This window comes from Panthera pardus, unplaced genomic scaffold (assembly GCF_024362965.1).
Source record: "Panthera pardus isolate Hobbes unplaced genomic scaffold, ASM2436296v1 HiC_scaffold_8, whole genome shotgun sequence".
NCBI classification, from domain to species: domain Eukaryota; kingdom Metazoa; phylum Chordata; class Mammalia; order Carnivora; family Felidae; genus Panthera; species Panthera pardus.
Window position 1 is genome coordinate 12,165,233 of NW_026527013.1, and position 22,844 is coordinate 12,188,076.

At 53.3% G+C, this 22,844-nt stretch overlaps 2 protein-coding genes across 6 annotated transcripts; one reads left to right on the plus strand and one right to left on the minus strand.

Annotated features, from left to right (window-relative positions):
* Positions 1 to 313: 313 nt before the first annotated feature.
* On the plus strand, positions 314 to 10,121 carry HSH2D (hematopoietic SH2 domain containing). Of its 4 annotated transcripts, none has more exons than XM_053898198.1 (7): positions 314 to 1,160; positions 1,787 to 1,900; positions 3,771 to 3,916; positions 5,340 to 5,429; positions 6,443 to 6,614; positions 7,111 to 7,185; positions 9,423 to 10,121. In XM_053898198.1, exons 3-7 carry the CDS (start codon positions 3,792 to 3,794, stop codon positions 9,987 to 9,989), a joined length of 1,029 nt encoding a protein of 342 aa, XP_053754173.1. In that variant the 5' UTR covers positions 314 to 1,160; positions 1,787 to 1,900; positions 3,771 to 3,791; the 3' UTR covers positions 9,990 to 10,121. The 4 variants fall into 4 exon arrangements, with proteins under 4 accessions (XP_053754173.1, XP_019271712.2, XP_053754174.1 ...); XM_019416167.2 differs by having other exon boundaries at positions 469 to 1,160; positions 6,443 to 6,608; positions 7,051 to 7,185; XM_053898199.1 differs by lacking the exons at positions 314 to 1,160; positions 1,787 to 1,900 and having other exon boundaries at positions 3,780 to 3,916; positions 6,432 to 6,608; positions 7,051 to 7,185.
* Positions 10,122 to 11,533: 1,412 nt separating this feature from the next.
* On the minus strand, positions 11,534 to 17,197 carry CIB3 (calcium and integrin binding family member 3). Of its 2 annotated transcripts, none has more exons than XM_019416173.2 (5): positions 17,140 to 17,197; positions 15,581 to 15,692; positions 14,013 to 14,160; positions 12,970 to 13,055; positions 11,534 to 11,660 (listed from the first exon to the last, which is right to left on the minus strand). In XM_019416173.2, the coding sequence occupies exons 1-5, from the start codon at positions 17,154 to 17,156 to the stop codon at positions 11,538 to 11,540; spliced, it is 486 nt and encodes a 161-aa protein (XP_019271718.2). In that variant the 5' UTR covers positions 17,157 to 17,197; the 3' UTR covers positions 11,534 to 11,537. The 2 variants fall into 2 exon arrangements, with proteins under 2 accessions (XP_019271718.2, XP_019271717.1); XM_019416172.2 differs by having other exon boundaries at positions 12,860 to 13,055.
* Positions 17,198 to 22,844: the final 5,647 nt, after the last annotated feature.

Sequence of the window (22,844 nt, forward strand, 5' to 3'; positions counted from 1 at the left end):
GATTCTGTTGTGACATGCTCAGGGGAGGCCTTTAGTGTGTGTAAGACCACACGCCCCGAGCAGGTCAGGGTAATCAGAATGGAGCCTTCTGTGGTGGGGCCTCAGCTGGCCCCGTTTCTGGAGACTGAACTTCGTGCAAATGAGACCCCCATGGCCAGGCTTTTTAAAGTGACAGCGCCTCTAGGACAGGCGCGTGCCCCCCCACCCCCACCTCCACCCCTGGGGCACGAGGTGGGGAGGCCACTGACCCTGGACCAGGGCGATGGGCCTGAGGAGAGGCCCCCAGCTCAGCCCCTTTCTGCCTGAAAGAGGAGAAGGAAGTGGTTTTGCCCATGTGCCGGGGAAGGAGCTGTAGCACACATCCGGGGCTGCCTGACCCGTTCAGCGCTATTTCCTCCACGCAGGGCCCACATTGTGTGTAGGGCTCCCCAGACCGTTGCGGTGTTTTAAAATCAGAAGGGAAAAAAAATGAATACGATAATAGTGAGCGTATGATAACGAACCCAGGCTGGACTCTCTGGGTCTCAGTGCCAACACGGTCATAAAACACCAGTTTAGAGACGGTGCTTTGTTTCATTACAGAGGACGGCACAATGTGGCCCCAGCCTGTCCAGGCCTGACGCTGCCTCAGAGCCTCCTCCTAGAGCCCTCTCTTTTTGCACCCCCCAATCAAGTGAACTCCTCTCTGTCCCTAAGTGCCGCTTCCTCCCGATCACCGAAGCCCCCTCTGAGGTTCTTGCAACTCCCGTTCCCCCTTCCAGCAGGCTGTCTGCTCTGAGACATTAGCAATTAATTTCTTATTCTTCATTGCTCGCTAGATTCTGGAAGCCAGGAGGGTGGGGCTTGCACCTCTTGGGATCACCTCTCTGTCCCCCGAGGATCTGGCACACAGTAGGTACTCAATAAAGGCTGGTCACGGTCTTCACAGAGCAGGGGCCTCCCTCCACCTGCAGCTCAGCAGTTCTGTGGACTGCAGACAGCACTTGCGACCAGGTTTGTCCTGGTCCCGCCCCTGGGGCTCACCTGCTTAAGGAAACAGGAACAGCCTGGGGGCAGCAGCCCCACCCCCGCTGACGTGCAGACCCTGAACCGAAACCGAGGTTCCTGCAGGCTCCCTGCACAGCGAGAGTGAGAGCCTCGGCTGCCCAGGGGTCTCCCAGGTACGTGCCGGGTGGGGATCCCTCAGCCGGCCACGTGCCCACTTCTGTGCCTGCCCCCTGCCGGGCGAGCCCGGGACCCCAAGAGCCTCAGCCCCATCCCAGACCTCTAGAAGACAGAGCATGGGGCCCAGGTGGGGCCAGAAGGAGGGACAGGGCTGGCAGAGACCAGAAAAGCGGGAGGAATTTTCAGTTTCCTTTGAACAATGGAGCTGGAAAAAGGGCTTTCCTGGCAGGGGAACAGCATGGGTGAAGGCGTGGAGGGGAAGAGAGCTTGGTCAGTTTTGAGTAGAGCGAGGATGTCCTTAGGGCTGTAATACGGGGGCAAGGAGATAGGGGAGCCCCAATGCCAGGGTCAGGAGCTTGAAACTTAGTGCAGATTCATTCAGCCCTAGACAGTTATTCCTCAGCAAACACCCTGCCCCCTCACTGTCCCTGCCCAGCGCCAGGTAGTGCTGGGGACCCAGAAAAATCTGAAAGAAGCTAGCCCTGGGCCCCGTCCCTAGAGGCCCTTAATATGGGGGAGACAGAGCCAGACACAATGCTTTGTGTAAGTCTCAGCCTTGGGGGCGCTCACCTAGGCCTCCTGAGCTAACCACACATATCTCCCCTTGCCAAACCAATTACAGCTGGATGGACCCCTGTGGTTATGACCACAAGCTGCACATCAGCAAGAACCCTCTGGAAACTCTGAAGAAAGAAAATCTATTGCTTGCCAGCCCCGGAGCATACAAGATAAGCAGGTGAGTAGCCAGTAGACAGAAAGCCAGCACACATGTGCCTGGAGCTCTGCTTGTATTGGGGGCGAGGGAGGGGCCAAGGGTTTCTGGGGCTCACCCCCTATTGGTGAATTTAAAACATAAGAGAATTTAAAGCGTGGGAAGAGAGAGAAAGAAAGAAAGAAAGAAAGAAAGAAAGAAAGAAAGAAAGAAAGAAAGAAAAGAAGGGAAAATAAAAAGCAACCCAATGACCAGTTACCTAAATCAACCAGGATCTTTAAAATAAAGGAGCCTGGTGGTGGGGACGTGGTGGTGGAAGGGGAGACAGGGAGCATCCTGGCTCTTTATCTAGTTCTGTGGCTGGCAATGTGTTTATCCCAGATAGACTTCATTGAGTTAAAGCCGATGACTTAGCAGTCAAAGCTTAAGTCAGGCACTCGCGTTAGAGAAAGAAAAGCCAACTGTCAAGGCTTCCACTGAACACAGACACTTGAGCTCCAGGAGGCAAAGCTTAGGTAGGAGCAGAGGAGAAAGTGGGAGACAGAGAAGGGTGCCAGGGCTTTAACTAAGAGAAGAGACAGGAAAGCTGCCTGGAGGAGGGGATATTTTTGCTGGGTCTTAAAGGATATGTAGGAGTTCTCCCGGGTAGAAAAAAGAACAAACCTATGTACATAACCCCATGCTAGCCATTACTGGATTCATGAATATTTATTATATACATCCAGTGCTTAGTTCTATACCACCTGTACTTTCCCAGCTAAATATCATGTCCCCAAGCTACAGATGAAAATAAAGGCACAGAGGTGTTAAGTGACTTACCCAAGGTCACACAGCAGCTAAGTTGGGGAGCTGGGGCTTGAGCCCAGGCTATCTGGCTCTGATTCCAGGTTCTTAATTGCTTTGTCACCCTGCTTTATTAAATGCTTTCTTCTTCTGTTTTTTTTTTTTCAATGTTTATTTATTTTTGACAGAGAGAAGCAGAGCACAGCAGGGGAGGGGCAAAGAGAGAGGGAGACAAAGAACCCAAAGCAGGCTCCAGGCTCTGAGCCATCAGCACAGAGCCTGATGCGGGGCTCCAATCCACGAACCATGAGGCGAAGTCCAGACACTTAACCGACTGAGCCACCCAGGCACCCCTATTAAATGTTTTCTTAATAGTTCTCTTTAATTTTACTTGTCCCAGAATTCTTTGGGCCTCCCCTTGGAGGGCAGTCTCAGCATCTGTCTTCAGGTGGAAGAAAGTCAATATTGACAGAGTTAGTCAATATGCCCCCACCCTCTGGAAATAGTAACAACGACCTTCTGAAATATTAAAACATTAGATAGGGCCAGGGTGGAGGGGTGGGCCAAGTTAGGGACACGGTTAAGGCTGAGCATAAAGGGTCATGAGCAGACCATCCAGGAGGGCTTGACCCCATTACTGGTTTTGCATTGATTTGATACTCTTTTGTAAATCGGTACTATTATTTTTCTCCTTGTCATTGGCTCACAAAGTCTGGTGTTACCTTGAGCTTAAAACTGTTAAGAACTCGGGGCGCCTGAGTGGCTCAGTCAGTTGAGCATCCAACTTCAGCTCGGGTCATGATCTCACAGTCTGTGGGTTCGAGCCCCATGTCGGGCTCTGTGCTGACAGCTCGGAGCCTGGAGCCTGCTTCGGATTCTGTGTCTCCCTCTCTGTCTGCCCCTCCCCTGCTCATGCTCTGTCTCTCTCTGTCTCTGTCAAAAATAAATAAACTTAAAAAAAAAATTTTTAAAAGGAAGAAAGAAAGAAACACAAGCCCCTTGCCCTGGCCAGCTAGAGGACTTGTCAAAGGAGGAGGCACCAAGAACTGTAATAGAGCAAAGTATGGGGGGTGGACCAGGCGTGACTCTCTCTTCTCTCTCCTGCTGCCAGGTAACTGCTCCCCAGGAAGCCATGAACGAAGCCGGAAAGCTGCCCCCGCCATTGCCCCCACGACTGGACTGGTTCGTGCAGACGCAGGTGGGCCAGCTGACCCAAGGAGGGGTCCCTGCATGGTTCCATGGTGCCATCTCGAGAGAGTGAGGACACATCCGTACCTTCTACCCTGCCCTTCACCCTCTTTCCTTGCCTGGGTGGGTTTTCTGCAGGATTCTGGGCTCAGCTCTGCTCCGGGTGTTAAGAGAGTAAAAAAAGAGCCCTCAGGCCCTTGACGCTTGAACCCTGCCTCTTCTGTGGACTCACTGGGTGACCAGGGCAAGTTACTTCCCATCTCTGGACCTCAGCTTTCTCTCCACAAGTGCCCACCACCCCAGCACTGCCAGGCACTCCTCCCCCAAGGCCAGGCATCACCAAGCAACGCTGGCAGGATGCAGCCTCAGAATCCTTCTTCACACAGGGCCCCCAAACAGCTGCTCTCTCTCAATGCATCAGGGACATGAGCAGCATGTCCACACCGGACAGAGTTCTGGACTTTCCACACTGGGCTGCCTTCTGAGGCCATGAACAAACTCACCTCATTAGTCACCCACTTGGTTCCAAATGAACGGAGAAAAGACTGCGTATGGCCTCCCTTGGCGTGTGGGAAATTGAGAGAACATTGTGAAAGCCACCGAGAGGACGAAGCAGGCATTGTCTCTGAGGTCTGGGGTGTGCCAGGAGGGATACAATGTGAGCCACATGTTGTAATTTTAAAGCTTTTAGTAGCTAGAGCAAAAGAAGTAAAAAGAAACAGGTGGCATTCGTTTTGATCCTATCTTTTATTCCACCCAGTATCATTTCAATAGGAGTACTCAGAACTCATTGATAATTTAGTAAGCACTCCTTTATTTTGTACTAGGTGCTCAAAATCTGGTGTCGTAGGCTGAGCGGACATCTTGATTCGGACCAGCCACATTTCAAGTGCTCAGTAGCTACCCGTAGTCAGGATTAGCTCGGGTTCATAGGCTCCCCAGCTTGTCCCGTAGAAGGCCACCTTCCTGTCTGTGATCCCCAGATAATAGGAGTAATAATCATAGCATTTGGTGAGCAGTTCTCACGCTCGTGTTGCACGCATTTGATCTGCTCTCCCGTCAGTCCTGGGAGTGAGGGTTTTACTTTCCCCTTGAGGGAGCTGAAGGTCCGAAAGGGACTGATGTCAGGTGCCACACGGCTGATGAGCAGCAGAGCTGGGGTCTGAATTCCAACGCGTCGGAGAACAGGCATTGTCACCTACGACACTTTGATCCACCCAAAGATGCCTTCGTGGGGGTATTTTAGGCATTGGGAAGGCAGGCAAGGGCTGTGGGGGATGGGAGCAAGTCTGTCCTGGGGTCAAGGTCATCAGAGGCCTTCCGCCACAGCTGGGAACACCCCTGCCCCTGAACGTCCCAAGGTCTGAAACAGCTGAGAAGAAAACACGATTTTAGGTTTGTTCAGTACCGGGATGACAGGTGCACCAGGAGTCTGGCCGGTACGCGGGACAGCTGGGTCACAGTCGTCTCCCTCCCGTGTGTGTTCTTCCAGGGATGCCGAGAGTTTGCTGGAGTCACAGCCGCTGGGATCTTTTCTCATCAGGGTCAGTCACAGCCACGTGGGCTACACGCTGTCCTACAAGTAAGGCCTGGGCAAGGGACGAGGGAGGGGGCAGGAGGGCTCCCGGGCTTCCTCGGAGAGGGAAGCTTCATGCCACGACGTCTCAGAGAGCAACTGGTGAAAAATTCTGGCCAGCTCTGGCTGCAGTGAGCAGCTGCAGGTCTGGCTGTAACCAGCATACGGGGGCTTGGTGGTAACTGAGCCTGTGTGTCTGAAAACAGGGGCTGCTGGGAGCCCAAGAGTGGCTACTGCCCTCGCCTAACCAGCCCCCCACCCCCACCCCCATCTACCTGGCAACTGTCTGACTCCACCCAGAGGGACGTGTTAGGGAAACTCAGGGCAGTCCAGCTCCTTAAGGCCTCAAAAGCTGATATGGCATCTCAGAAGATTCAGCCGCACAGACTACTTTTCAAAAGGATTCTAGGCCAGAGGAATAAAAAATCCAATGGCCCCACAACAGAGTGGCCCACAGGGAGAAAAGCTTAGGGCCCGAGTCACACAGTCAAAGGCTTGGCTGTGTGACCTAGGACGAGTTACTCAACCTATCTGTGCCTCCCTCGAAGTCCTCATCTCTAATATAGGAATGCTAAAATCAATTCAGAGTCTCAATGCGAAAATTAAATATGATATAGTAAGCACATAGTGGGCCGTTAATAAGTGCATCCATTCATTAACAGAGCATTTATCAAGCACCTGCTGTGTGCCAGGCATACAGCCTTAGCCTGGGGCCTGATTCAAATTTTCATTATCATTTCTGTTGATCATGTGACCCTAGCCAGGCACCAAGCTAAGCTTTTGTCTGCAGTAGCTTATTCCGCTTTTCTAAGAACCCCTGAGGTTAGCCTTGGTAGCCCCAGGTTATAGATGGGGAAACTGAGGCATGGTGTGGTTAGTCACTTACCGAGTGTCACATGGCTAAAAAGCACAGAAGGCTAATGGGAGCCTGAACCGTTGGTGCTGGCGGCTCGAGGGCTGGGAGACGGGGACGGAATGAGGAGGAACGGAATTTTCCAGCCCCAGCAGTGTCTCCGCAGGGCCCAAAGCTGCTGCCGCCACTTCATGGTGAAGCTGTTGGACGATGGGAGCTTCATGATCCCTGGGGAGGAGAGGGTCCATGCCTCGCTGCACGCCCTGGTCACCTTCCACCAGCAGCGGCCTATGCGGCCACACGGGGACCTGCTGACACAGCCCTGTGGGCAGGTGAGGGTTGCGACCCCCGTGGGTCATAGCCGCCCCCCGCCCCCTGCTGGGGCCAAGCCCCCCAGATTCATTCCCACTCATCCCATCCAGCCTCTTGTGTTTCTGTCACTCTCGTGGTCCCTGTCCTCCCACGGCCCCACCCCTCCTGCCTTGTACCCTGCCCGCACCCCACCCCCCGCAGCTCCCCAAGCTAATTTTTCCAAGGGCTCATGTGCGGGTGGTGAGGGGTATAACCTTGGCCGATCTATAGGAAAAGAGTATTTCCCTATAAGGCTTATGGTGGGGGTAGAGGGGTGTAGCCCTCAAAAGCCAGCGTGGGAGGGGCATGCTTCCTGACCAGGGCCGTGGGCAAGGCAGCTCCTGAGCCCACCACCCCCAGTTTGTCCGGGACCACCGCGTCCCCCTCCTTGGGGCGGAGCTGCAAGTCCCCTCTGCCCCGCAGAAGGATCCAGCGAACGTGGATTATAAGGATCTCTTCCTTTACTCCAATGCGTTGACTGAGGAAGTCCCCACCCCCACCCATGGCCCCAGCAAACATCAGAACCCTTCCTCCTGTTCCACGGTTGCACCTGAGGAGGTATGTGACGGAAAGCTGGCATCTCCCACGCGGGAGGGGCAGGAGCAGCGGTGGCCAACAGCTACCAGAGGAGACTTTCTAGGGCGACAATTAGATCCTATAGCTCCAACTAAAGAAGCTTCCGGTGATTTTGCAGGACCCTGCAACTAAAATCCCGGCCCAGTTCCAGCCCCTCTGCTATCCCTGCTGCTGTTCAGACACATCAAGCTAACCTCGGGGCCTTCGCATGTGCTGGTCCCACCCCAAGACCTTTGCACATGTTGGGTGGCACCCACCCCAGGGCCTTTGCACATGCTGTGTGCGCTCTGCCCCCAGATTTCCTATGCCCAGCTTCTTTCTTCAATTCCTCAAGTGTCTCCCTCCCCAGCTCCAGGCTGAAAGTAATCCTCTCTGCATTTGCCATCCCATCACCCTGTTTACGCACTGCGGAGCGCTCCTCACGATATACAATGTCTTGTTTATTTGTTGGCTTTCATGTTTCCTGTCTGCCTTCCCTATCAGACTGTGAGCTCTGAGAGACCTGGGAATCTGGCTGGCTGGCTTGTCCACCCTGTCTCGTGCATATGCCTAAGTGCTCCACTAATGAATCTGTGGAGTAGGTGAATGAAGAAATGAACAAATCCCATCTCCTCAGGGCTGATTGGACCTTCAGGAGCCCCTAACCCCCCACACAGCAGGGAAGTTCCAGCAGCAGTGGAAATCAAACAGGCCAGTGCGATGAACATCAGCGGGTGTGGGGCTAAAGCGTGAAGGGAGCAGTCAGGGAAGACCTCCCAGAGGAGATGGCATAGGGCTGGGACATGCAGGATAAGGAGGAGTCAGCCACACACAGAGATGCAGGGAGGGTGTTTCAGGCAGGGAAGAGAGCACATGCAAAGGTCCTGAGGCTCTGTATGTTTGGAAAACAAAAGAACAACAAAAGCCAGTGTGCGGATGGAGCGCGGTGAGTGCAGAGGAGGTCACCGGGAAGTAAGGGGCCAGGATCAGGAGGAGACAATCACGCAGGACCTCGGGGCCAGGGTGAGGACATGGGGTTCTTCTATTCCAGGTGTGCAGGGGGACCCGCCATGGGAGAGCCTGTGGCTGCCAGCTGCAGAAGGGGGTGCCTGGGGGCAACGGTAGAGGTGGCAGGAAGGAGGCAGGGACTGTCCAGGTGGGAGGGACCGGAAAAAGATCTCTAGGGGTGGAACAAGAAGATATTTGGGACATTTTGGAAGGGAGCTTGCCGATGGCTTGGAGGGGGAGGGAGAGGAGAAGCTGGACGTTGTCGTGGTTTGAGTCCCTGGGCCCTCCATTGTTTGGGAGGTGATCCCAGGACGTACCACGGGGGGAGCCAATGGAGGGCGTCTTAGCGAACAGGTTCCCCTGTAGGCAACCAGGGCTCAGTCTCCCAGGGAAGTCTGGGACCCTGCGTGGAACTGCGCACTTCAGTTATCCCACCCTAGGGGTGAGGAGCTGGGGCATTGATCCCCCAGCTTCCAGTAGCCACTGGTCAAGCGCTGTTCCTGGGAGAGTTGAATTCTCTGGCACTTGTGGCCTGCCGGTGTGGCCAAGGAACGACCCCAAGCAGAGTCCCCACTGCTGGCATTTGGGAGCGGAGCTGGGGGCGCCTGCGTGCCCAGGGCAGAGGGATACGGATGCGGCGCTGTCGGCCATCTGCCACAAACGTCACCTGGTTTTGGCCTGAACAGCCGGGTAGATCAGGGGTCAGCAAACTAGGGCCCGAGGACCACATCTGGCCAGTTTCCGTATGGCCCTGCGTCCCGGTGCCCACGAGCTGAGCGTGGCTTTCACGTTTTCGAAGAGTGTTGAAACAATGAAAACCCAAAGTAATATCTCGTGCGATATTATTTCGTGAAAGTCGGACGAAAGCCAAATTTCCACGTCCATACGGTTTTCCTGGAGCGCGGGCACACGTTCTGGTCGATGTGCTATCCCTGGCCGCTTTGCTCCGCGACAGCAGAGCTGGGGAATGAGACAGAGGCCGTATGACCAATGAACCTGAAAACGTTTGTCCTCTGGCCCCTTATGACAAAAGTTTGCCAATCCCTGGAGGGGGGGATAGTGAAGCTGGTTATGGGGATGGGAGGGATGGGGCGTGGGGTCAGGCTTGGGGTTCACCTGGGGTCCTTCTCAGCCCCAAGATGCCTGAGTGGGACCCGTGTCCCAACCTCCAGGGCAGATTCAGAGGTTTGGCGGGCGGGATGGCCCCAGGTCTCACCTGCGCTTGGTTTCAGACCTCAGGAAGGCCCATCCTGCTCCATCGGCCAAAGGGAAGGAGGCCATCGGCAAAGACAAGCAGAGACCCCAAGGAGGAGGCCACTTCCTCCTGCCCCCCGAGAGCCCCCCTTGAGGAGGCCTGCCAGAAACTCTGGAGAAACTTCAGGATGCTTCCCGAGATGGGCAAGAGGGTCCAGCAGCAGCTGAAACCCCACTCGGCACCTGTGAACTTGTCTTCGCTCTGGAATGCTGGGCCACCGGCACTGGCGCACAGCTCAAGGGCCAGGCCAGGTGACACACACTGGGAAGACGACGTCTCCACAGCCCGCTTTGCGGCCACGTCCCTCACAAGTCCCGCACAGTCCCAGGATCTGAGAGACGGAGGTGACCCCTCCGGGAAGGCCTCAAGATTGGCCAGCGGGAGCAAGGTGACCCCGAGGGTCAGGAGTTGGCACCGAGTGGTAATGAGGGCCCTGTCCTCAAAAGCATCCAAACCGGAGACAGAAGGGTTGGCAGAAGCCCAGAGGGACTGGCTCCCTGAAGAGTACCTCACGCCGCCACCCTTTGCCCCTGGGTACTGTTAGAGCTTTGCCCTGGCTCTGGGACCCTTGCTGTAGGGGCTGCTCACACCGGACCCCTGGTTGTCCGCCCACCAGCCCGCAGGAACCTGAAAAATGTAATAAAGACATTGCTTGGGTCCAGCCCTGCCGTTGCCAGTGGGGTGACCTGGTTACTCGAATAGTAATTATCAGTTACAGCCGGGGGCACAGTAGGTGCCAAGTTCATGATTTCTTTTACACCCCTAAGCAGACCCAGCAGGTAGGCTCAAGCTGCACACTTTAAAGAGGAGACTAAGGGTCCGAGAGGAGGACAGGCGTGGCCAAGGTCACCCAGCTTCAGGGTGTCAGCGCCTGGATTGGAAACCTGGTCAGGTGGCGCCCCTTCCCCACGTCCCCTGCGCGTGGCTCAATTCCAAGTACGTCCTCGCCCGTAAATGGAGCTGCTCACTCCTTCCTCCTGGGGTTCCCTGCCGATGCAGGAGGTGAGACTTGCAGAGGGCTCGGCCCACAGTGCACACCCCGACATCGACATCAGCTCCGGGGGAAGCTTACGAGCCTCTTTCCTTTAAAGGAGGAGAGGAAGCCCGGGGTTGTGGCTGCTGGCGAGGAAGTCCCAGGTCACAGGGCTGTGTGACCTCTGGCAAGTCACTAGACCTCTCTGGGCCTGCGGGCTCATCTGGAAAATGGGGAGAGGCGCAAGCAGTCCCTCGTTCTCAGGATGAACCAGCAGGATGCACAAGAAAGCTGAGACTTCGGCTCATGCAAGGTGCTTAGTAGGTGGAGGTTGGAGAGTGGGAGTGGGGTCTGGAAACGATGCACGTGGAAGGTCCCTGGGGGCGAGTCTCGATTGCAGGAATGAGCACTCTTTGGACTGACTGGGGCTATCGATGGGGCCCCAGGGCGACCACAAGTGGAGTGAGTGTGGGGCTTCTCAAATCTGCAAAGCGTAGGTGTCTGGGATCTGGGCACAGGTGGGCCTGGGTTCAAGGCTGCCTTTGCAGACAACTTGAGGTGTGGCCTTGGGCAGATCACTCTGTTCCCTGAATGAAGGGTGACTGCTTCTCGGTCAGCCCCGCTGGGATGTCATAGGCAGCCAGTGCAATGGCAGAGAGACAGGTGCCTCGTAAACTGTAAAGTACGGTGCCAGCCTCAGTGAATGACGTTGCTGCCGCCCCACCCACCCCCGCCCGAGGCCTCCTCTGGCAGTTCTAATCGGCAAGGAGTTAAAGCTTTGGTCCCCTTGAGAAACTGCAGGACCGGGAGGGGAGAGGGGACTTGAGAGGTTGGGGGAAGGGGTCCACGTTGGGCGGCCCTGGGGTGAGATCGCGTGGACCTGACCTCCACATCTGGTCCCTGTCCACCGAGACTCACGACTACCCGGCGCTTCCGGCCCTCACAGCGGACAGAGAGCTAGAAGTCGGCCCCTTTCCTGTGTAAATGGGGAGATCGAGGCCCACAGAGGGCGTAGCCACACCTGGGGGCACACAATGAGGGCAGAGGTGAGATCTCAGGCTTCCTGTCTCCCATCCGGCAGGTTTAAGGTGCAAAATACATCCTCCAAGCAGATGTGACTCAGTGCCGTGTGTTTATTCCCAGAACCCGGGGAGGCCAGATTCCACAGTGGAGTGACGGGTCACGCCGGCCTCCTCTGACCCGGCTTCTCCACGGTGCCCTCAGATGCGGATGTGGAAGGTGCTGGGTGCAAAGAGATACAGGGTCAGTGTCATCAGGCGAAGGGTTACCCTCCCTCATCGTTCCCCCAGACTCTCCCGCCGGAAGTCCCTGAGATAGGCAAGGAGCCATGGAAGGGGGAGACGGATCCTCTCAAAAACCCCAGGCCGCGCCCCCCCACCCCCACCCCCAGCTCCCACAGGGGCTGAAAGCATATCTCTTTGGATCAGTTTACATCCCGGCTCCGCCCCAGACTTGCTATGGGACTCTGAGTGAGTGGCTGTGCCTTCCTGGGCTTCAGTTTACCCCTCCGTAAAATGGGGATAATAGCCATCCCTCCCGCACGGGGCTGTAATGAGGGCTAAGGGGGCGAATGCACAGGGAGCTGTCACACAGGGGTACCGTCCGTGGTAGGGCTCATTCAGTTGCCATTATCCGCGTCTCCGCTAAGACACCAACCGCGCTTCTCCAGGTAGAGGAAGGGGGCCCTCTGCGCACGTAAGGACACCGCCCATGATAACAGCCGCAACAGCAACCACAGCACACATTGAGCACCTGCTGTGTTCCAGGCACGGCTCTAAAATCTTTCCGTGCGCTGACCCAGGGGTCAGCCAACTTCTTCTGTCAAGAGCCACATAGGTGATATTTCCAGCTCTGCGCAACGGCTCAGCTGGGTCTCGTAGTTAGAAAGCGGCCGGAGACGGTACGTACACATTCAGGCGTGGCTGTGCGCCAATAAGACCCTTGATGGACACGGAAGTTTGAACCTCATATCCGTGTCATGTGTCATGCAGTGTTACTATTCCTTAATCTTTCCCCCGCCATTGAAAACATGTAAAAGCCATTCTTAGCTCACGGGAGGTACAAAAACAGGTGGCTGGCCGTCGCCTGTATTCACTCGCTATCAGCCCTCCGGTGGGGGCTGTGATTCCGCCCAGGACTGCCAAGCACAGTTGTACCCTCTGCCCACTGCAAAATGTTCAGAAAAGTGAGGGTTGAAGACCGGCCATGTTCCATTCACCCAAAGAGCTGCGTCCGCCCACGGGGCGTGCCCAAGGGGTCCCCGATTATCCCCATTTTAAAGATGCAGGGACTGAGGCCAGGGAGGCTGGGAATGCTCTCTAAGATGACAGATGAGCGAATGGAGGAACTTTCACCAACGGGGTCTGGGCACTAGTTCTGTAAGAGCCCCTCTCAGACGTGGAAATCGCCAGGAAGGTCACCTGAGGAAGTCGGGTGCCCGCAGGATCATGTTCTGGAAGTCTTCCAGGGAGAGCCGCCCATCGTGATCCCCATCGGCCTCGCCCAGCACCTTCTCACACACCAGGCTCACCTCCTCGGCGCTCAGCTCCCCCCGCGTCAGCTTGGTCACCGTCTGCTCCAGGTCCCACGCGCAGATGTAGCCGTCGTCGTTGAAGTCTGTGCCGCAGGATGGACAGGGATGTAGGGTGGGGGCTCATCTGGCGGCAGGCCTCTTGTCCCCATGTTACAGAGGAGGAAACTGAGGCAGCGGAGGGAACCCAGGACCCTGGGGCAATAGCTGGAGTCTTGCTTTAGAATATTGGGCAGGGACCTGCTGGGAGGCCATTCATTCACTCAACAAGTATCGAGGAAGTGCCTCTTATGTTCTAGGCACTGTGATAAATTTCCCTCCAACCAACAAGCTTTTATTGAGCACCTACTATGTGCCAGGCGTGCGAGACAGACGGGGAAGAAAACAGTTACGGCTGCGGCCCTTGGGTCTCATCAGAGAGAAGTCAGTAAGAAATGAACAACAGATTACAGGGGCGCCTGGTGGCTCCCTCAGTTAAGCGGTCGATTCTTGATCTTGGCTCAGGTCCCGATCTCACAGTTCGTGAGACTGAGCCCCACAGCGGGCTCTGCGCTGACAGTGCAGAGTCGGCTTGGGACTCTCTCTCCCCCTCACTCTTTGCCCCTCTCCCACTGTCTCTCTCCCTCTCTCTCTCTCTCTCTCCAAATAAATAAATACAATTTAAAAAAAGAGAAATGAACAGATTATAAACAAGAAGTTAAGAAGCACTGCTTCATGCTGAGAGAGAAATAGGATGTGGGGCAGAGGCTGCTTTTGACCTAGACTTCAAGGTAAGAAAGAGTCAAGGGAAAGGTGTTCCAGGCAGAGGGAACAGCAGAGGCAAAGGCCCAGAGGGAGACCGAGTTTGGTGTGTTGGAGGAAAAGTGAGGCCAGCGTGGCTGGAAAGGAGTAAGGGCGTGAGGTCAGCAGGTACCAAGGTGGGGCAGGACGGGGCCATGCACGGCCTCGAAGCCCTGTGGTGGCAGGCACAGCCCCCGGCTGGAGCCCTGGTCTGTTCCCACTCCCCACCTCCACGCTCCGCCACCCCCGGGCCCTGCACGCACCATAAATTTTGAAAGCATAGTAGGCTTTGAGGTCACGGGGAGCCATTTCACTCATCACGGAAAACATGTCCAGGAAGTTGTCCAAGGTCATGTGGCCGTCCCCATCGTCAGAGAACACCTGGGCAATCCTCTGGCGGAATGGGTTGTCCTGGGGACAGGAAGCAGGGTGGCCATCCCTGACCAGGGTCTCAGGGCCCCAGGTGGAATCGCTCTCAGCACCCACCTTCCTGAAACCTTCAAGGACCTCCCCACCAAGACTTCCTCCCTCTCACGGACCCAGGAGAGGACTTCAAGTAACTCTTCTCTCTGCCCCTGAGGTCTGGGTGGCCTTGACCACCCTTCCGGCTCCAGACACAGCCACATGACCCAAGTGAGGCCAATCAGAGATCACCATCCACTAGGAGAGCCTGATTGGCTCTGGAGTAGGCAGGGTGACCCAAGCTGGCCAATCAGAGGCTGCCCTGGGATGTTTTCTGAAAGACGGGGATGGAGGTCCCTGCCTTCTGTTGGTTGCAGAGCTGACGGGAGGAAATCTGCGACCACTGGGACTTCCCTCACTATCTCAAGTGGGTAAGCTGCCTGAGACTGAAAGCTCTTCCTGGGAGGCACTGAGAGATGGAAGGAGATTCCTGAGCATGTCGAGACCCTGGTTCCAGCCATACCTGGTGCCAGCTCTACCCCTGGAGTTTTTGCTCACGTGATCCAATAGATTTTGTCCTTTTTTCTTAAATTTTTTTTAAACGTTTATTTATTTTTGAGACAGAGAGAGACAGAGCATGAACAGGGGAGGGTCAGAGAGAGAGAGGGAGACACAGAATCCGAAACAGGCTCCAGGCTCTGAGCTGTCAGCACAGAGCCCAACACAGGGCTTGAACTCACGAACCACGAGATCATGACCTGAGCTGAAGTCGGACGTTTAACCGACTGAGCCACCCAGGCGCCCCGTCCTTTTTTTTTTTTTTTTAAGTTCATTCATTTATTTTTGAGAGAGAGAGTACAGTGGGGGAGAGGCAAAGAAAGAGAAGGAGAGAGAGCATCCCAAGCAGGCTCCACACTGCCGGTGCAAAGCCCAGCGTGGGGCTCGAACTCACAGACTGTGAAATTGTGACCTGAGCAGAAGTCCCGACCCCTAACTGACAGAGCCACCCAGGCGCCCCAAGATTTTGTCTTTCTTGAATGAGGTTTCTGTCCCTTATGATAAGATCCTCTCTATTCAGTCACTCACCCCACGAGTCCCCTTCAGCACCACAAACTATGTGACAAACATCCAGCTGAGAAGAACCTACGTTTTTAATGGCTCCTGCTATGCAAAGCAGGACGGACATCCCCTGAATCCCCGCCACGCTGTAGGCCCCGTGCCACACCCTTTACCTGCCTCATCTCATTTCATCGTTCCGACAACCCAGGTTCTGAATCCTGTCTCTCTCACATCCTAGCTGTGTGACGCTGACCAAGTGTCTTAACCTCTCTGAACCTCAGTTTCTTCATCTGCAAAATGCATCCACTTCGTAGGAGTGCCGCAGGGGACCTGTTATTTTTCCCCCGCCTGCCCCCTGGCCTCGGTGTACCTTCAGCTCAGGCATGCTGCCGATAAGCTCGTAGGGCACCTTCACATCAGGACAGCTGGTATAGTCGAGGGGGACAAGCTGGGGAGCCAGGTCCTGGTAGCGATAGAAAAGCCTGGTGTGGGGAGGGAAACATCGGAAAGGGCTGGGAGAGGGGCTGGGGAGGACGTGTCCCTTTTGTCTCACTCGTGCACCTGCCCACTACCCACTGGAGGACCCTGGGTCCCCAAGAGTCATCCGCTCTGAGCCCAGTCCTCAAGCACACAGAGCCGAACACAGGCACTTCTCCCCGCTGGGGACAGGGCCACAGTGGAGAGAGGGCCCCAGAGCTAGGGGAGACTGGAGTGGGGACGCTGACACTGGGCTTTGAAGAACGCGTAAGGGCTCATTCCTAGGCAGAGGGGGATGGCAAGAGGGACAGCGCATCAGGCATTCAGAGAACCTGAGCGAGACTATGAATCTCTGGGTATCATCACATTGTCGGCAAGACTCTGCCTCTAAAGACCCCCGTCCTCACATTTTGCTTCTCTCCCTCCATAACGGGAGGGTCTCCTAAACGGGGCAGAGCCGAGACAAAAGGCCAATATTCAGGGTTTTGTTTTTGTTTTTTTTTTTTAATGCGTGAAAGGCATTTTGCAAAACAGCAAATGCCACCGCACTGCCTGGATTGTGAGGCCAGCTGTCCACTCCAATGTCCTCACCTGCTGACGCCCTGTCTCCACTGGGGGCGCCACGAGCAGCAGCCTTGTGGAGACCATCCTTGATGAGCCAGAGGCCCCCCAAGCTGCTAGGGTTTGTTTCCGGGGGGAGACGGGAGCCCCTGGGTCATACGATGGCTAGGAACTCAAGGAGGGGGTATCTGGAGCGTCCGTTCCCTGTCTGGGTCCCCTCAGGAACAGCCCGGTTTCTGTATGGCCTCGAGCATTCCGCTTTCCCCTCTGAGCCCCAGTTATTCTGCTGACAAACAAGAAGCTTAGGGCAGGCGAGACGCCAGCCCTCACAGCCCTTGCAGCTCTGCCCGTCTTGCAGAGCTGGAGTGGGCCGCCCCCGTGCGAGCCTCAGTTTCCCCATGGGTAATCTGATCGTGATGGCCAGGGTGACCCTGCGAGCTGTCCTCGCCCAGACAATGGGGCTCACTGGTGAAAGGTGTGCCCATCAATAATGGATATCTGGTGCCCACACAATTGGGGCCTTGGCCCCGATCACTCTGTATCTGAACCCCGGCCGGCTAGGGTTTCACCGCTCCGAGTTCATGGGTTGGGGCCTCTGGACAATGGCTCCATGGGCTGAGCGGTCATGTGGGGTACCCGCCAACCCCTCTCATTCACGCCAGGGAAATGCAGCAGCCTCAGGCCACCCCCCCACACACACACCCTTACATTGATTTACCTTCACAGCCCAGAGCCGACTCTGGACTCTGCCCCCAGGTTCCCAACCTCCAGTGCCAGGCTCTTCACCCTGGCCTCAGCGGGATCTTTCTAACACGCCTTCTGACATCTTTCTAGCATCTTTCTGACATGCTGATTCGTACCAGCCCCTGCCCCCCACTCCTGCTCACATACCCTCCGTGGCTCCCCATCACCCTCGGGAAAAGCCCAAGCTAACCAGCCTAGCGGCCGTGACAGTATGACAAGATGTGGCTTCTCAGCCTCCCCATCCCCGCCTCCACCCACGGACCACGGCTGCAATCCCTCCCTTCACGCTTTAACCACCATAAAGCACCCCATCCCGCCCAATTGCAAATATCACCCAGCAACAGATAGAAAGTTATTTCCAGGTCTTCCTCCCTTTCCCCCAGACTGACCTCATGATTTCCTTTCTTGTGAAGAAGGTGCAGTCCTGCGTAGAGAGATATTGGCTTGGCCCAGAGCCTGCCTCACGGGCCCCCTTCCTGTCCCTCCCACTGCACCCCCTCTCTGCATGCCGATCTGTACCAGGAACCCTTGCCGACCGCACACCCAAGACAGATGATGCTGTCCCCATTCCTCAGGCCAAGAAATCAAGGCTGCCAAACCTGCCGAGGGCCCAGCGCATCACCCCTACCTGATATGCTTCCAGCTGCTCATGAGTGAAGACTGTCTGCTTGTTGCCCATGGTGAAGGCCGCTGTCAGGGCTCTGGAACAAGCTCCCAAAGCCCCTGGTCTCCTCGGGGCCACACGGGTTGCCAGGCTGCTGCACATCAGCGTCTGGGCAAATCTCCCTGCCCTGGCTGTCACCTGCCCACCCGCCCCGTCACCCCCAGCCTGGGGGAGATCAAGTTACAACCCAGCTCTCTGGGCAACAGCCTGAGTATGTCCATGGCCACCAGGACGAGAAGGACTGTGTAGGAGGTCACAGAGCAGCAGAGCACGTCTGCCCCCACTGGGTGAGGCTGGGGGCATGGGACGCCTTCCAGAGACAGGCAGCCTGATGGAAAGACTGCAGGCACACCCCAGCTCAAATACTAGCTCTCCACCCACTAGTTGTGTGGCCTTGGACAAGTCACCTGACCTCTCTAAGCCTCGTTTGTAAGAGGGGAGATGTATCAGTACCTAACTCATAGAGTCATTCTGAAGATCTAATATCATTAATGCAATCAAAACAATTTCTTTTGACCGTTGGTTAGAAGCCAGTTTTAGGCACTGGGAGCATAATTGGGTGACCAAGCTAAATGAGGTCCCAAGATGTGCTTGGAGATGATGATGATGGTGATGATGATGATGATGATGATGATGTTATGGCTCAAGAAAAGTGATCCAAGGTGTAAGTTTGAGAAACAATTGGTTAAATAATACCAAAGAGACTTCTTTCTTTGCCGGACTTGTCAGAGCCCTTAGTATGCTAATAATCACCATGCATCCTCAATGGGTAAATACAAAGTAGCAGCTGCCAACCGTATTAGGACCCAGAATCCTCTTGGGCAGAACACCTGGGCGTCAAAAGCCCTTCGCCTGGTGCTCCATGCTCTTCTTTCTCTGGGTCTCGCCTGTCTCTCCACTTTCTTCTCCTGCTCAGCCTTTTCTAGCTCCACAGCCCAGCCTCCCTGAACTGCTCTTGGATCTCCTCCCTCCAACCCCACCCCCCCACACTCTCCCTGGCCTGGACCATCACAGTTCTTCCTAGCGTCATCAACTCTCTTCGGTCCCAGTGTGTGAAGCCACCTGGTAGAATGGGACTATGATAAGGCTTTAAAGACCCCCTGAGGATGATTTTTTTTTAAAAAACCTGACAATATCAAGTGTTGACGAGGGTGTGGAACAACTGGAAGTCATTAATTGCTGGTGGTGATGCAAAATGGTACAGCCGCTCCAGAAAATGGAGAGCTTTCTTAGACATTAAACATGCCCTTACCCCATGATTCAGAAATCCCACTCCTGAGTAGTTACCCAAGGGAGATGAAAATCTACGGGCACACAAAAACCTGTTCATGCCCACAGCATGGAGAAAATACTTGCAAATCATATATCTGATAAGGGACTAGTCACCACAATATATAAAGAACTCTAACAAGTCTACAATAAAAGGACAAATAGCCCAGATCAAAAAATGGGCAAAGATGGTTGGGGATGGGGGTAGTAATAGATGGAACACAGAGGATTTTTACAGCAGTGAATCAACTCTGTATGATACTGTAATGGTGGATGTATGTCATTATACATTTGTCCACAACCATAGAATATACAACACCAAGATTGAAGCCTCGTGTACACTTTGAATGATATGATGTGTCACTGTAAGTTCATTGCTTGTAACGAGTGGACCACTCTGGTGGGGGATGTTCACAGTGGGGAGGCTGTTAATGTGCAGGGGCCAGGAGTATATGGGAAATGCCTGTACCTTCTGCTCCATTTCATGGTGAACCTAAAACTGCTCTAAAAATAAAGTCTATTAAAACAAAACAAAACAGGTAAAGGATTTGGGCAGACATCTCTCCAAAGAAGATATACAAATGGCAAAGAAGATATAGAGTAAGCATGCGAAAAGATGCTGAACATCACTGGTCATTAGGGAAATGCAAATTAAAACCACAGTGAGATACTACTCACACGCACTAGGATGCCTGTAACGAAAAAGACAGACAATAGCACATGTTGACCAGGATGTGGGGCTACGGGAACCCTCACACACTGCTGGTGGGAATGTGAAATGATGCGGCTGCTTTGGGAAACAGTTCAGCGATTCTTTAAGAAGTTAAACACAGAGTTACCATGTGACCCAGCAATTTTCATTCTGAGGTGGAGGGAAGTGAAGCTATATGTCCACATAAAAACTTGTGTGTGAACGTTCATCACAGCATTGTTCATAACAGCCCCCAAATGGAAACAACCCAAATGTGCGTGAGCGGATGAATGGATAAAGAAATTGTGGTTCCTTCATACAGTGGAATATTACTCAGCCATAAAAAGGAACGAAGCACTGGCACATGCTACTATGTGGATGAGCCTTGAAAACATCGTGCTAAGTGAAAGAAGCCAGACACAAAAAGGTCACTGTCATGTGTGACTCCACATGTATGAAACATTCGGACCAGGCAAATCCATGGAGACAGAGAGCAGATTAGTGGTTGCCAGGGACCAGGGGAGGGCGATGGGGAGTGACAGCTCAAGGTGGGGGGAGTTTCCTCCCGGGGTGATAAAAATGTTCTAGAATTAGATAGTGGTGATGGTTGCACAGCACTGTGACTGTAATAAATGCCACTGAATTGCCTACTTAGAAGGGTGGTTTTTATGGTATGTGAATTATATCTGTTTCTAAAAATATTTGTATATGAAGAGTGATGGCAACTCTGTTCGTAATTACCCAAAACTGGAAACAACACAAATATTCTTCACCTGGGAAATGGATAAAAAAAAACAAAACCTGGGGCCCATCCATACAATAGACTCAGCCATAAAAAGGAATGAACTGTCGATATACACAAAATGAATGGACCTCAAATGCATCATGCTAGCTGAAAGATGCCAGATTCAAGAGGCTATCTGCTGGGTGATTCCATTTATATGACGTACTCAAAAGGACACAACTATAGGAACAAAACAGATCAATGGTTGCCAGGGGCTGCAGATGGGGGAACAAGTGAATCTTAGGGGTGATGAAATAGTTCTAGTATCTTGATTGTAGTGTTGGTTACATGACTGTATTCGTTTGTCAAAACTCATAGAACCGTACACCAAAAAGGGTGAGATTTTTGCATGTAAATACATTTTTTTAAATGAGGACAATGACAACACTAATTAGTAAAGACCTTGCTCCCCATGCCTCATGGTTGAAGTCCAGATTCCTATGCCTGACCCCATCAGACACTCTGTGATTTGGTTATATGGCCCCTCCATCAACAATTAGTTGTTGAGCACCTACTATGTTTCGGGTGCTGTCCTAGGTCCTGATAATACATCGGTGAACAAAAGCCGTGCTCTCACAGAGCTCACGTTCCAGTGGGCAAGCTACCAAATAAATATATGATTAGTTAGGAGTGCTAAGTTCCAGGAAGAAAAATAAAACAGGGCAGGGATAGAGAGATGAGGTTGGGCCAAAAAGATTGGGAAGGGAAAGCACCCCTGGTGACGTGATATTTGAGTAGTGACCCAAGGGAAGTGAGGGGATAGTGAGTGGGAAGAGAGTCACTGGCGGTGGGAAGAGCGAGTGCAAAGGCCCTGAGGCTGGAGTAAGTTTGACACAGTTGGAGGAGAGCGAGAAGGCTGGTGTTGTGCAGGAGCTCAGCAAGCATTAATTACAACTAACAGGCTGCCTCTCTGACACCCAGCTCCAATGATGGGATTTTTTTTTTCTTTTTTGCATTTCCAAGAAGTCATTTCTCATGGTATAAGTAAATTAATTCTATCTTTGTATGGATAAATTCCATCTTCATCACGATAAATAAGATGCAACAATCCCCCCCTTGCCATATGGGATGTAGAACTCAGAATCATAACGCCAGTACTGAGTTTCAATAACCAGATCAAAATGGCAATGAGATATCACTGCCAGGATGGCTATTATCAAAAAAGAGCAAAAGGTAATAAATGTTAGTGAAGAGGTAGAGAAATGTCAACCCCGCGCACCATGGGTGTGGGAATGCAAAATGGTGCCTCCACCATAGAAAACAGTATGGAGGTGTCTCAAAAACGTAAACCTAGGGGCACCTGGGTGGCTCAGTTTGTTAGAGCATCTGGCTCTTGATTTCAGCTCAAGTCATGATCTCACACTCATGAGTTCATACTGGACATGGAGCCTGCTTAGGATTCTCTCTCTCTCCCTCTGCCCCTCTCCCCAACTTGCGGATGTGCTCGCTCGCTCGCTCTCTCCCTCAAACAAAACATAGGGGTGCCTGGGTGGCTTAGTCAGTTGAGCATCTGACTCTTGATTTCAGCTCAGCTCGTGATCTCACAGTTCGTGAGATCGAGCCCCACATCAGGCTCTACACTGACGTCAAGGAGCCTGCTTGGGATTCTGTTTCCCTCTCTCTCTACCCCTCCTCCACTTGTGGTTCCGAAATAAATAAATCAATAAATGTTAAAAGTAGAACCATCGTATGATCCAGCATATGTCCAAAAGAATTCAAATCCGGATCTCAAAGAGACAACACTCCCATGCTCATTGCAGCATTATTCACAATAGCCAAGATATGGAAACAATCTAAATGTCCGTTGATGGATGAAAAGAGAAAGAAAATGTGGTGTGCACGTACAATGGAATATTATTCAGCCTTATAAAGAAGGAAACTCTGCAGTATGTAACAACTTGGATGGCCTCTGAGTGCATTTGCTCAGTGAACTAAGCCAATCACAGAAAGACAAATCACAGAAAGATTTATGGGTTGTTTCCTGTTTGGGGCTGCTATGAGTAAAACCTATTCCACTTATGTGAGGAGAACGTATAATGGTGGTTTACAGCAGCTGAGGGGAAGGTTAAGTGTCAGTTGGTTAAGTGTCCGACTCTTTATCTCAGCTCAGGTCTTGATCTCAGGACCATGACCCCTCCTTGGGTTCCGTGCTGGATGTGAAACCTACTTAAAAGAAAATTGTAAAAAATCTCATGTTAAGCGCTCTTACTACAATCAAATAAAGTAAAAACAAAAACGTAACTACCATATGACCCAGCACTGGCACTCTTGGGCAATCGCAGAGAAATGACGTTCACACAAAAACCTGTAACGGACGTTTTACTCATAGTAGCCCCAAACAGGAAACAGCCCATAAATCTTTCAACAGGCGAACGGTTAACCAAACTGGTCCATCCATTCCATGGAACACTACTTAGCAATGAAAGGGGTACATGTGACAACTC